This window comes from Osmerus eperlanus, chromosome 10, assembly GCF_963692335.1.
Source record: "Osmerus eperlanus chromosome 10, fOsmEpe2.1, whole genome shotgun sequence".
In the NCBI taxonomy this organism is placed as follows: Eukaryota; Metazoa; Chordata; class Actinopteri; order Osmeriformes; family Osmeridae; genus Osmerus; species Osmerus eperlanus.
This window is the reverse complement of record NC_085027.1, coordinates 6,167,152-6,180,960: the sequence shown is the minus strand read 5'-3', so window position 1 is coordinate 6,180,960 and position 13,809 is coordinate 6,167,152. Positions and strand designations below refer to the sequence as shown.

The 13,809-nt window shown below is 42.7% G+C and overlaps 4 protein-coding genes across 5 annotated transcripts; 3 read left to right on the top strand and 1 right to left on the bottom strand.

Moving 5' to 3' along the window:
- Positions 1-59: 59 nt before the first annotated feature.
- On the bottom strand, positions 60-2,149 carry sdr42e1 (short chain dehydrogenase/reductase family 42E, member 1). The gene is made up of 3 exons (XM_062471875.1): positions 2,006-2,149; positions 1,578-1,661; positions 60-1,335 (listed from the first exon to the last, which is right to left on the bottom strand). The coding sequence occupies exons 2-3, from the start codon at positions 1,637-1,639 to the stop codon at positions 216-218; spliced, it is 1,182 nt and encodes a 393-aa protein (XP_062327859.1). The 5' UTR covers positions 1,640-1,661; positions 2,006-2,149; the 3' UTR covers positions 60-215.
- Positions 2,150-2,488: 339 nt separating this feature from the next.
- Positions 2,489-4,052, top strand: LOC134027978 (arylamine N-acetyltransferase, pineal gland isozyme NAT-10-like). Its single transcript, XM_062471258.1, has 2 exons — positions 2,489-2,764; positions 3,043-4,052. Exon 2 carries the CDS (start codon positions 3,049-3,051, stop codon positions 3,919-3,921), a length of 873 nt encoding a protein of 290 aa, XP_062327242.1. The 5' UTR covers positions 2,489-2,764; positions 3,043-3,048; the 3' UTR covers positions 3,922-4,052.
- Positions 4,053-4,474: 422 nt separating this feature from the next.
- On the top strand, positions 4,475-6,430 carry cnep1r1 (CTD nuclear envelope phosphatase 1 regulatory subunit 1). Of its 2 annotated transcripts, none has more exons than XM_062471378.1 (6): positions 4,475-4,574; positions 5,335-5,406; positions 5,502-5,575; positions 5,673-5,782; positions 5,898-5,952; positions 6,059-6,430. In XM_062471378.1, exons 1-6 carry the CDS (start codon positions 4,550-4,552, stop codon positions 6,098-6,100), a joined length of 378 nt encoding a protein of 125 aa, XP_062327362.1. In that variant the 5' UTR covers positions 4,475-4,549; the 3' UTR covers positions 6,101-6,430. The 2 variants fall into 2 exon arrangements, with proteins under 2 accessions (XP_062327362.1, XP_062327361.1); XM_062471377.1 differs by having other exon boundaries at positions 4,502-4,586.
- A 378-nt stretch (positions 6,431-6,808) lies between these two features.
- heatr3 (HEAT repeat containing 3) lies at positions 6,809-13,588 on the top strand. The gene is made up of 15 exons (XM_062471376.1): positions 6,809-7,102; positions 7,255-7,427; positions 7,772-7,859; positions 9,423-9,526; positions 9,717-9,826; positions 9,927-10,067; positions 10,245-10,540; positions 11,279-11,369; positions 11,640-11,794; positions 11,920-12,002; positions 12,138-12,274; positions 12,354-12,442; positions 12,599-12,742; positions 12,829-13,005; positions 13,103-13,588. The coding sequence occupies exons 1-15, from the start codon at positions 6,971-6,973 to the stop codon at positions 13,214-13,216; spliced, it is 2,034 nt and encodes a 677-aa protein (XP_062327360.1). The 5' UTR covers positions 6,809-6,970; the 3' UTR covers positions 13,217-13,588.
- The last annotated feature ends 221 nt before the right edge of the window (positions 13,589-13,809 follow it).

Below are 13,809 nucleotides of genomic sequence, written 5' to 3'. Positions count from 1 at the left end.
TAATGTGTTTGGTGTCATATGGATGTTCTTAATACAAATTGTTAATGGGTTTTTCTTAAGAGTATTTTTTCATTTACAATCTAAAACAGTGATTAAAAGAACACATCTCATCAGAATACAAATTAGACCATGACAGAATTTTTTTATTTTGATCTGATGAAAATGTGAAGGTAGTAACATGTTACCATTATAGATAACTGAAATGGTGCAAAATATTACTGAGATCCGGACACTACAGACAAGCTACCAACCACTGGCAGGTATGAGAGAACTACAGCTACAAAGGCAGCCACCAGGAATATATCGACCATCAGTCTTTTGAGGGGTGAGATGGGTTTTTTGCCATGACCTCTGCTTCTGAACCACTGCACAACCTCATCCAGGTTAAACTCCCGGGGCTCGTAACCTAGTTCTGCCTTGGCCTTTGCCATACTGAAGTAGTGTGTCACCCCAGTCTTGTACACCTCTGTGCGTGTGAGCAGCGGCTGGAAGTTGTAGATCGGGCCAATTAGATGGTGAATCATCTCTGTGAGAAACGCAAAGAAGTAAATGAGAGAGACAGGCAAACGCAGTGTTGGGAAAGAGTAACCCAAGCCCTCCACTAGAGGCCTAAAGAACTCAAAGTTGTTGACAGGCCTGCCATCTGAGATAAAGTACGCTTGGCCAGCAGAGCGGTGTTGATGGTCCGAAGAAAGAGCTTCCGCTGCCAGCATGTGTGCAGACACAAGATTGTCTACATGGACAAACTCCACGCGACTGCTGGGCTTCCCATACACAAACCTGAATATCCCAGCCTCTATGTAGCCAACTATCCTCGGCAGGTGCCTCTGCTCTCCTGGCCCATATATACCTGCTGGGCGCAGGGCACAGGTCCGCAGCACCCCACTTCCATCCTCCAGAGCTGTCCCGTTAGCAGCCATCACAGCCATCTCAGCTATGGACTTGGTTCTGGAGTAGTGGTCAGGGTGGAGGTGGAGAGGAAGGTAGGGGAGGGTCTCATCCCCACCCTCAATGACTTGGCCTCCAAAGACCACATTGAAGGTGCTGGTGTAGACCAGCCTTGGCACTCCTCTCTCCACACACGCCCTGAGGATGTGCTCTGTTCCCTGGACGTTCACCTCCTCAATTAGACGGCGGTTCAGCTGCTCCCTTCCTGACATGCCGTAGGAGGCAATGTGGAAAACGCAGTCGATGCCAGTAACAGCCTCCACTACCTGCACATATTCACGGACATCCCCCTTTAGGAAGGTGATGCCTTCAGTCAACTCTTGGCTTGGTGGACTCATGTCAAACAGAAGGATTTTAGCCCCCCTTTGTAGTAGTGAACAGGCCAGTCTGTGGAGAGTAAGACGTACAGTTGTAATATGAAAGAAGGCATTCTGGCAGTAAAAATATAGATGATTAGGCATTGGTGAATGCACTTTCATCTGGTGCAATAACTCCACCTAGTGGCACTCAACTGATATAACCACATTCAGAAGTTGTTGGCTCCCCACAACTGAAATTTTATAAGGGTTTTAAAATAAACTAAATATAACAATTAGTAGTAATTGTGTTATTAAATCATTTAGGCTCACCGGTAACCAAAGTATCCACTCCCACCGGTTATCAAATAGGTGTCCGCACGTGAAGTTCCCATTTCTCGGAGCTGACTGTCTGACCTAGAACGAACAAATATTTCTCTCTAAAGAAACTAAGTAGATGTGTGTTTGCTGTCCGCAATAGGCTTACAAATTACAGCGAGTAGTATGCCATTCTTAGAAGAAACCAAATGGGACGGTAGGCTACACACGTGTGTCAAAGTGTACCTCTCCACGACTGCAATAACGTGTCGAACTGTGTCACATTTCAGTAGGCCTAATGGAATGTCTCATACAATGTAAATGAACGACAAGACAGATAAGAGATGATATACCACGATTGGCAGCATTCACGTCACCCTATTGACCATTGCGCAAGTTCTCGTCTAGTTTAAATGTCTGCTTAATCCGGTGATGTTACTAACCTTTTACTTGCCCGGTTTCTATCAACAACCTAAATAGCCTAATAATTACGTGGACACAGCATACATTTCAGTTACAAAACGCGACATCCATGGGAGGAGCTGATGGTAAACCAAGTGAATTCTTGGTTCAAGTTACGTGCAATTTCTTACGCCTGTGATTGCCATAAGGACATGCCAACGTAAAAGCACTACTTATAAAATTCCCTCCCTCAGTGGCGCGGATAGTAAGGGGCCGCCCTTTAGAATAATTGGTGCGTAAATCTATACTGTAGTTTATGTTTCAATAACAGTGGTATTTTGTTTAGCGATTACAGAGTATCACGTTTGAGGTGAATATCGAATATAACATTATGTTAAGTTTATGTGGCTATCGTTACAATAACGTAACCTTGCTCATGCTGGGACAATGATTTACTATTGTTACATAATATATTTTTTGGTTGACAATTACTTCACTGTATAATAGCCATAAAAGAACGGTTCAGAGATTGAGCTGCACCATTGTCCCACAAGTTGAATGCACTTTTGCTCCTCCTACACTGATGTAAAAGCAAATGATGAGTGTAACGAATTATTCATACACCGATCCGTTGCTTTAGAATCTATACACTGCATGAGAGTTAACTTCTGGGAAAAGGGTAAAAATTTTTGCCGTGGACAGGACTTTTTGTTTCTCAAGCAAACGTCTGCTTTTGTCTTAAAACAAACTTGCCAGTGCTTTAGAGAACTCAGTAGACTATTATCATTCTTTGCTCAAAAGTAAGTGAAATTGATATTCAGCAGTATGGTCGTTTTGCTGAGTCACTTAAATATGCATTAGTGATACTAATAGCAAGTTTCACTAATACTCGATAGATTTGTGATTTACAGGATAGAGCCTGCCTGCATGGAAATCAATGTTCATAATTGCTTAATGTTCTTCCAATGTAAATGTAAAATCACCAAATATTCTTTTTGTGGATTTGACTACAACATTGTAAATTTACTATTTCATATTGCTTTGGTTTAATTCCCAGTACTATGTATTTTACCTGTAGAACAACATGAATTTGGAGGAGTACTTTAAGAAGATTGGGTTTCATGGTCCATTTGACAAACCAGATCTTGTAACACTTACAATGATCCACAAGCAGCATGTTATGTCAATACCATTTGAAAACCTAAGCATTCACTGTGGTGAAAAAATCACTATGGATCTTGAGCTCATATTCAATAAGCTTGTCAAAAGCAAACGTGGAGGTTGGTGTTGTGAGAATAACCTCCTCTTTTCCTGGGTGCTGAAGGAGTTAGGCTACAATCCCATAATTCTTGGCTCGAGAGTCTTTAACACCATTAAAAATGAATTCAACCCGACAGACACCCATCTCATCAACAAGATTTACATTGATGGAACTGCATACATTGCAGATGTCAGCTATGGAGTATCTGGCCAAATATGGTATCCCCTTGAACTGGTCTCTGGAAGGGACCAAACACAGCCCCCTGGTGTCTTCCGCCTCATAGAAGAAGGAGACATCTGGATTTTGGAGAAGACAGGTCGAAAGCCCTTGGTTCTTGATGAAAACTTTGCCAACTCAAGTTTGTTGAACAAGAGCCAAACAAAGAGGCTCTACTGCTTTACTTTAGTTCCCAAAGGAGTCGATCATTTCTTGAAAACAACTCACTGCCTGCAGACCGATCCAAATTCTATGTTCACCAACAAGTCCATCTGCTCACTGCAAACTGCCACGGGATTCAGAGTGCTTGTTGGCTGTACCCTCAGTGAATTCACCTTTAACTACCAGGAAGGTGTGGATATTGTGGATATGAAAGATATACCTGAAGATAAAGTGGAAGATGTTTTGAAAGAAAAGTTTAATGTGGTTTTGGTGAACAAGCTGGTGCCTTTAAACAACAAAGCCGCATACACTTTCTAAGCACAGAAACAAATGTACTCATATCCTCGCTGAAACGGCCTAAAGTTTTCTGTAGCGTCGAAAGTCAAATCAGCTCTATGCTAGCAAATGTATGTTGTGTTTGCTGATTAAAGCCTCTCTGACAGTTAAAATGATCCATGTCCTCATAAATAATGAATTTGAATTTTTGAAATAAATCTGAATTATTGTTTCCATTCAAAACATGAATAAAATCATCACTTTATTGTCACTCAGTATTTTATTTGAAAACCATTAGGCTATTAAAGTTAGAAGTATTTTTTCATTTACAAACTCAATTCCCCTAAAAACCTATTCGGAGCTAATGAGAGCCCTCAGAGCTGGAGGAAGTCTATGGAGGCACATTTCATGATCATCATCAATTTACTCTATTGATTGCATACTTCAAAATACCATTGATAACATTTGTTAAAACAGTGTGTTAAATAAACTATGATGAAAAGGCAATATCCCTGCAGTCAGATGAAAATGTACTGACTTTCATAACGTCTGTCTGATTTCAACCAATGACTTTGCAGTTATATGAAACGTCCAATGCACGTTGGTTTGCGTATAAGTCCTATGGCCCGAGGAGAACTGAGCACAAACACCAGGAGCCGGGTAGTGAGCAATGAATTCCTTGGAACAGGCCGAAGGTAGTCAACATGGCAAGCAAACTAATTTACTTACCAGAAATTACACGTTACTTTTATTGAATATCATTATTACAATTTGCTGTGTACTGGATGGTAAAGAGCGTTGTTGAAGTGAATTAGACTAACATTTTTCAGTCGCTAGCGTGCGAGGTTGGGCTCAGACTATTTCCTGGACAGGAAGATAATTCCGTTGCATTGTTGCATATGATTGATATTTTAAGCATTCTTGATTTTCATACATAACCATACATTGAAGTGTCCTGCTGGGAGTAATAAATCGAGCTGGGCGACCTGGTTAGTCAGCCAGATGATTCCGTGCTGCTAACAAGCTACTAGCTAGCTACTACTAGCTGCTAATGCGCGAACAAATCTAATCTCAATTAGATAGATAGCTGTATATCAATATGTTTAACTTGGGCTGTATCTTCTATTTGCTTTCTAGGTAGCTTGTCAGACTGACAATTTTAGCAACTTATTATCCGATCTAGTTAGGTACTAGTTTCATCCATCCGTGAAACCAAGTTGGTGTCAAGTACCTGGATTGACCATGTATTTGCCTGTCGATGCTCATAGCAAGCTTTAGCACTTGTCTGTCAAGATGCATCTCCCTTTTCAATATTGTGATTTTCATTCACTCGTTATGTGAGTGTGTTTGAGATGTTTAACCAACAGAGCATTTGCTGTGCTCAACACTATTTATGTACTTATGCACGATTGAAGATGACAATTTGTTTGCACTAACATGCTGTTGTTCTTGCAGATCTAAAAGCCTTTGAGAGAAGACTGACAGAGTACGTGTCTTGTTTGCAGCCTGCAACTGGTCGGTGGCGAAGTAAGTATCTTTGGATATCTCTGTGATTCTAATAGAGATATGTCTACCTAGCTATACACAAGGCTTGGATTTCATACAATCTCCATTTGTTTTAGTGATTCTGATAGTGGTTTCTGTCTGTACGGCTACCGGAGCGTGGAACTGGTTGATAGACCCTGACACACAAAAGGTCAGTGAAAAAAACTTAAACAAAACAAATTAGTAATTGAGAGAGAACATTGTCATAGTTATCTAAACAAATGGTCCTTCTACCTCGTTGTTTGCAGGTGTCTTTTTTTTCGTCGCTGTGGAATCATCCCTTCTTTACAATCAGTTGCATCACTCTAATTGCTCTGTTCTTTGCTGGAATACACAAACGGGTTGTTGCCCCATCAATGTATCCTTTCTTGTACTGGGTTAAATGTTTTCACTCCTATCATCAGCAGGCTACATGTTTAAAGACTCGTCACTCACCCTTTGACCAATCAGATCCTTCACTGGCCCTGCATCAGTATTGCAGCTCGTTGTCGGACGGTTTTAGCAGAATACAACATGTCCTGTGACGATGTAAGTGAAATTGACCCAACTATTCTGTGTATGTAAATGTAGTATTGTGAGAAGGGTCCTGTGCAGACTAGTCATGTTTGTGTCTTTTTTCTTTTATATTTTACAGACGGGAAAACTTATTCTCAAACCTCGACCAAACATCCAATAACAAAAAACTCTTGGGAAGGAGGGTGGGGAATTATGTGTTCTTTTAATCACTATGTTGATTGTCTCTGGACGACACAGTTTCCAAAATCCTAAAACAACCTGACATAGAAGAAAGCTGAGAGAGGAAGCACTGATGCTGAAATGGAAGCTCATCTGAAGTAATGAAGAAATGACTGGGAAATGCCTTTGATCCGCATTTTGGTGTTACTGTCACCTTGCACAGCTGCTTCTGCTTCCATGTGTTGATTTATAACAATGTGCATTTGTTTTAGATAAATGTTTCTATTTTCAAACTATCTTGTTATATACATAATAAATACCTAAATGTCAAGATGTTGTTACAGATAACCATGTGATCTTGGGAGTTTTTGCTTTAAATAGAGTATATACATTGTGAATTCTTAACTCCAGTAATATGTGCTAAGGGGAATTTCATCAGAGCAAAGTTTTCAAACTTTGTACCAGCTACCTTGTATATGTGTTACCCAATACTTTATGACAGTTTATGGTTATTATCCTTATTTGTTCCCAAAGCACTTCTTCCTGGTATATGACAACGAACTAAGAAATGTAGAATATGTATGCAGTTTTACGACATTGTTTAACACAAGCGAAATGGAAAATACTTAATTCCAGGCCCGATTTACAGTATTTAGCTGCATATTGTGGTTTTGAGTCAGACCTTTTTTACGACGTAGCTTGTTAACACGGCAGACATTTGCTTTGCGACTTTGTGATCACCGTTTTACGGCAGTGAACGAATGGATGCCGATGTTCCACATGGCTACGACTGAGTTGTAATGTGGATTCGTTTGTCAACACCCACGAACAAGATATATTTAGGCAATTCGTACTTTATTAGCATCCAGCAATGGGTAAGAGTAAAAATAATAAATTCAAGCGTCCCCAGTTCAACTCTGTCGGTCTTCCAACCAACGCTGTAAAGGAGGTGGAAGACGACCACGATGAAACTGATTCTCCAGCCGAGGAGTTGCTCGAGAAAGTAGGAGACTACTACCTTTCCCTATACATGTTCTCCATGTTATTGTCAGCAATGTTAATATACATTATGAACTTTTTTTAGTCCTTACATTAAAGCCTGTGTACTGGAGATATCGAGTATGCTGTAGTCACACCACTTGTCCATGTGATCAGTTACATAGTCCCTGTGCAGATATGAGAGAATTTGCCTGTGCCAGCATTTCACGCGTAGTCCAGCAGAGCCAGACAATCCCTGGGTTCCTGCAGAGGGATGCTGTGCGGCGCCTGGGGCCCCTGGTCTTGGACCCCAGCCTGGCTGTCAGGGAGACCGCCACAGGGGCGCTCAGGTAAATCTAGAGTATTGCTTACCCCTAACATCTAAGGTGGATGATCTTGAGTGAAGTAATGAAACCTCATAGATGTAGGATAGGTACTGCATATAGATCAGTAGGATATTGTTTGACTAGTTAAATCAATATATTGTTGTAACTTCTTAGATAAACCACTTACAGACACATATACGTTATGCTTTACAATGTTGCCAAGTCAACTTAAGTTGTGCAAAGTGTAAGATGGATTCCTCTGGGTTTAAACAGATTTTTTCCTAATCAAGCAACCTTCACCGTTGTTCATACAATTGTGACACTGATAATCCTCTCACCGAATAGTATATGTGCTTCTGTTTTGACAGGAACCTGAGTGCATGTGGGGGACATGAGGTGTGTGAAGACATGGTAAAACAGGACATAATGACTCCTCTGACAGTGCTGCTCCGAGATGTGAGTTGCTTTCTTTAACAGGTTTGCTGGTGTTAATCCTATTTAGTATAAAGGCGTGTTTGCAAAGCAGTGAATGTACTCCAAGGTTTTATATGCCAAGGATTTTATGAATGACATAAAAGGGAAGATTCTTTTCACGGCCAGGGACGTTTGTGTTTGTTCCCGCCTGTGAAACAATTTGGTTAGATAACGGTGACATTGACTTGTTAATATCTGACTCCAATTTAGAAATGTGCAAGTACTTGAGCGCTAAACGACAGTTAATGACATGAAACTCAGACATAGGTAAAAATCATCTGCTTGATCAGGGCAATGACCTTAAAGTATGTATACTCACAAATCAGCCGTTTATCTCGACTAATGATATGGATTTAACCACCAACACAGTATGCAAACCGACCCCCAGAGCCTACGGTAATACTTCGGAGCATGGAAAGTCCTACTGTATGTGACTCAGAGGCCTTAATTTAAAACCTACTTCGAAAGTGTATGTCTATAACCAGTATTAGCCGTATCAACCTAACTAGATCACTGCCTTCGTGTGATAGATACGTACAAGGAGAACCAGTAACTTAAAATGATAGTTTATTATCTAAATAGTAAGATAATCAATACAACAATAATGAAACATAATCAAATACAAAACATACCTTCGGAGCAATCGTTAACGAAGGTATTCACAATGAAACTAGGCTCCTAACGCACCGGAGCTCGTATAGTAAACAAAACTCAAAAGTGATTGGTAAATCTTCTCCATATATACACCAGCAGGGACACCGGCGATATGAAAGAAAGGTTGTCTAACGCAGTGGTTGCCAACCCTGGTCCTCAGGGCACCCTGTCCTGCATGCATTCAAATGAATGGGTCGTTATCCAGCTCTGCAGAAGCCTGCTTATGACCATTCATTTGAATCAGGTGTGTTGGAGCAGGGAAACATCTCAAACAGGCAGGACAGGGTGCCCTGAGGACCAGCGTTGGGAACCAATGATCTAACGCATACAAATTCTAATTGGACCATCACTCATCTTTACTCAAGGCTCCAGTAGACCGTGTGATGCCTTTGCAAGACAAGGGAATATGTAAACACATGTTGGAGTACTGCAAGCACAAACTCTGTAAACCCTGTAAATATACATGTTACAACATAAACAATATTACTAGAATGTAATACATAAAATAAGAAACAAAATCATATCAAACATGACATTAAAAGCTGTTTAGAACTATATTTACATAAACACAAATTTGAATAATTTCAGTCTTCCTCGGTTCACCTTCGTCTTCAACTGTTGAGACAACCTCTCCAGAGGTGTGTCATTAGAGTGTGATCGTCATTTTAACATTACAGTCCCTTTTGTGCAAATCAATGACTGTCCCAGACGAGTGTCTGAGTGACCAGTGACAAAGGGGCTGTAACATTCAGGTCTGTATCATTCAGGCCAATACTGCCCTACATTCTCAATGCCTCGAGGTTAACTCGCCTTGGAAACACATTTGAGCCATTGTAGGGGTGATTAAAACAATGGTCGAGCTGTGTTTTGATAGTTTTGTTTTCTCTACAGTGTTGCACTGGGTTCGAGACCAACTCCGCCCTCTCGTTGAAAGAGAAGAAAAACAAAGCAGAAGATGTAGCCAATGAAGCGGTTAACTTGCTGTGGAATCTATGGTGAGCTTGGATTTCTAAAGGCCCTTATTGTATCTGCACTACTGTAGCCACATCACTAGTGATTTAAAGATGGAAAAGTGGTTGTTAACTCTATTAGACAGTAAACAACCACCTGTTTGAGAACTGCAAATGGATGGCCCCTGTTGGTGTATGTTTCACATTTGACTTTTGTGTTGTATCACCCTGTTAGTGAGAGCAGTAGCCAGGCTCTGTCTTTGTTCAACAAAGCAGGACTACTGGATGTGATCCTCCAGTGTCTGGAGCAACACCCACACAATGTGGAACTGGCTCTGTCAGCTGGTAAGACTCATTAGGAAGCCCAATATCAATATTAGTCATTATTCATTCTGGACTGGGATCCTCTCTGACTGTGTTTGTGTGTGTTTTTTTGTGTTCACAGCTCACTGTTTACACACGGTGACTGAGGACAACCAGGAGCTGCTGTGCAGCATGAACACTGCAGTGTTTGTGGCTCTGGATAGCGTGCTGCTGTCAACACAGCCAGGCATGGCCCACACACTGCTAAGGACCCTTGCTGCAGGTATGCCTCCAAACCTCACTGTGCTTTGTGCTGGGCTTCATCCTAGAATGGTTACACATTGTCCTCGAAGATTATCTATTAAAGTTCTCAATGATGACATGCAGTTTGAGAGCGGGTCAGGAGAGCTGTCAGAATGTCCGCCCTTTCCTTTAGAGACGTTTTGCTTTCCACCACCAGGGTCAGTGTGGAACATGAAGAGCAGCCTTCCCCTGGCCCGCCAAGCCCAGACACTCAGCGCCCTGGTGGCCACCCTCTCCCAGAGCCTGGAGCTGGACGCCGGCACGCTCATCCCCGAGCTCCACCAGGCTGAGACCACCCGCCGCGCCACCGCCTCCCCAACAGCCAACGCGGAGGAGCAGGGAGCGAGGGACGTGGTGGTGGAGGAAATGGAGGACGCCGAGGAGGAGGAAGATGGACTACGAAGGAACGGCAAGGCGACCAAGATAGACAGTGACTTCTCTGACCTCTTGCCTGTACGTTTTTACACTTAGTATTGATGAGTCTGAGATTCCTAGCTGATGTTTACATGCTCTAGATAAGTTGCTCTTTGTCATGTACATTGTAGGATGCTGAGTCGGACTATATGTACTCCCCCATCCTTTCCCTGTGTCTAAGTTCCGAGAGAGACAGTGAGTCATGTGGAAGCGGGGGAAAGATGGGGTCAGACTGTGTCTGTGCAGGCAGCCGTGTCCTAATCCCCAGGGCAGAGGCTCTCTGCCGGCTGGATCGGCGGGGACTGTCACACAGCAGGGTTCAGCCTAGGACATGGCAGAGTCCCCATCATTACTCTGCAGCTCCCTTGCTGTGACCCTGGCGAGACACTGCCGTCCCCTTCAGCCCACACACTGGGAGAGGCCCTCTAATTGTGGATGACAGTAGTGGATGAATGGCCAGATAGGGGTAGCTCCCCGCTCTTTTTGAGATCTGCCTAAGGGTAGTGAAGTTGCAACTGCATACTAATCATAACACTGACTATACCCTCTTCTATTACAAGTATGCCATAATGTTTTTTTCTTTATGTAATCCTTGATTATGCTACTGGTAACAGATCTGTAAACTGTAGATCTAGACGTACATTTGTATAATTACATATTTCCAGCGTACAGTATCAGACACGGGAGGCATCTGGTCTCAAACTGGTTATTGGTACCAGTGAGTGTGTGCAGAACTGTTGATAAATCTCATGACTGTCTCACTGTCTCCCTGTCCAGCGGGGGAAGGAGGAGCTGAGGGAGGCGACTGCCTTGCTGACAGCCCAGCAGACGTCCTTGGAGATCATCGTCAACATGTGCTGCTCTGATGGTGAGGGGAGTGCAGGCTCTAGGCATGGCAGCGGTGCTGACCCCCTAGGCACTTTCCATCGCCATTAGTGTCTGTGACACAGCTGTTAGCCTCCTCATAGATCATGGGCTCTCTCGTCCCAGGGTTTGAATCTATGACCTTGAGTGAAAAAAGTAGATTTATGTGAAAGATTAAAGAATAGCTTTCCATTGATTTTATGGAAGCTTGCTGTTGTGTTGACTCGCCACCAGCATAGCCCCCTCAGCAGTGTGTGTGTGTGTGTGTTTAAAGAGCCGTCAGACGACGAGTGGGAGGAGATGTCAAGCAGCGACGAGAGTGAGATGTGTCCTGACGGCTCTGCAGACGGAATCTCCAGTCTGCTGTCCCCTCTGTGTCTGTCAGCGGAGGTTTACGGAGCACTCATCAACTACAGCATCCCAAAGAAGGCATGGCTGGCTTGATATACACACACACAAACACAGAGTGGCTGCATTACACATATACACATCATATAAACTGCTAAACTGGAGAGCGTGTTTGACATGATTTCTATCTCTATTCAAAACTTAAGATTCTCAAGAAGACCCAGTTCCCCAGCAGCGAAGCAATGGATGTGTGTTCTCAGGATCCCATGTGGAAATGCCTGATTAAAAAGTAACTCACTCGCCTAAGTTAAGATGATGCGTCCTGTAAAACCAAAAAATACTTCAGTCTGAGAGGTTTGCCACTAGAATAGGAGAACTGAATGATGCGTCTACTGCAGTTGACCCAAGTCTTATCTGTTACCAGAATGCAGAGGGTACAGTACCGGGCTCTGACCTGCCTACACAACATCCTGTCTACCATGGATGTTGAGTCCCTGGGGGGTGCAGCTGCCCTCCAGGCTGTTGCCCAACACCTGTCCTCACTAGTGTTCAGCTCTGCAGGTCAGATCCTCATATCACATGCTAATGAAAAACGATTGTATTTTGATATTAAAGTTTGTTTAATGATTTGACTTTTTAGCCATCCCAAAGGAGGAGGAGTTTCTGGAGGCTGTCACCAGTGCCATGCGGTCGCTGTTACAGATGATAGCCTCTAAAAACATCCCACAGGTGAGATGTGGGAGGCAGCCGGCAGTTTTCTCCCTCAAGCCAGATTAACCTGTCTAGACCATCCAGCTATCAGCTTAGCCTGCACCTCAGCACTGCCTCACGTCAGTTAATGTTTTAGATGACGGTGTTTTGTGTTGGTGTGTTTTTGTATCCCAGTGTATGAGCCCCCAGCAGTTGATGAGCCTGAGTGAGGCTGCGAACCGATGTGATGTGGTCAGTGTGAGGGTCAATGCCCTGGCAATCCTGGGCATCACAGGCAGTACACTTGCCAAAGAGAAGGGCACTGCAGACAACCTCCAGGTACCCTCCCTTTGAACTGTTCCAGTATTCCAGTGTACTATGAATAGTAATTCAACAGAATGTCTTCATATCTCTTCTCAATTTAGATGATTGGCAGTGCCTTACTCCAAGTAGCGTCTAAGGACCCCAACTTGGTGGTGTGTGGTGAGGCCCTGGATGCCCTGTTTGATGTTTTTGCGGATGGAGAGGAGGCAGAGACCGCAGCTAAAAACATCCTCTTACTGCCTGCCTTAAAGGCACTTCAACCTGTCTTCAAGGCTAAGGTACAGAGTGGCGGAACATTCTAGGACATAATTCTTTTGAATGTACAGACTAAATTGAACCGTGTGTTTGATTTCTACCTTGGCTCCTCCCTCACAGATTCGTAAAGAGGGGAAGGGGAAGTACACCCCAGAACAGCTGTGTGTTCTAGACAACATCAAAGTCAACTTGAGGAGATTCATAGGCTACTTGGAGACAGTGGTGAAAAAGTAACGGCATCCCACTGACTGACATGATATGGCTTGTCCTCTGAGTGCCCTCTGAGCCCTGGGACAAGACATGGCCAGGGATTTTGAAACTCCACTATCAGTTCTTTATCAACAACCGTGGCTGACTTTTTATTTGCTTGTTTTGTTTCTCTCTACACAGATTCAGGTCTAAATAATGTAACATTTTACTTTATTCAGTGAGTATTCAAAATGCTTTTGAGTATAAAAAATATATAAGAAAAACAATATCTCAAACTTGTTGAATATGTTGTAATGTTTGCTTGAAAGGACACATTTTTTTGTGCTCGACATAATGCAACTTATACAATTAAAGTACACTTTTGTACTGTATTTTAACGGTTTACTGGTTGTGTGCCTGTTTTATGTGTAATTAAGATTGATATATATATATATATATATATATAGCAAACAAGTACATTTACAATTAGACAAGTGTTACTTGATTCACATTTATTACTGTGGTCTTGTATGGCTTCATGGGAAATGTGATGTACTGGAAAAGTGCTTCCAGATCAGATTTTTTATGACAGCTGCACACTTCAGGTAGTAAATGAGCTGTTCCCCTGTATAGGGTTA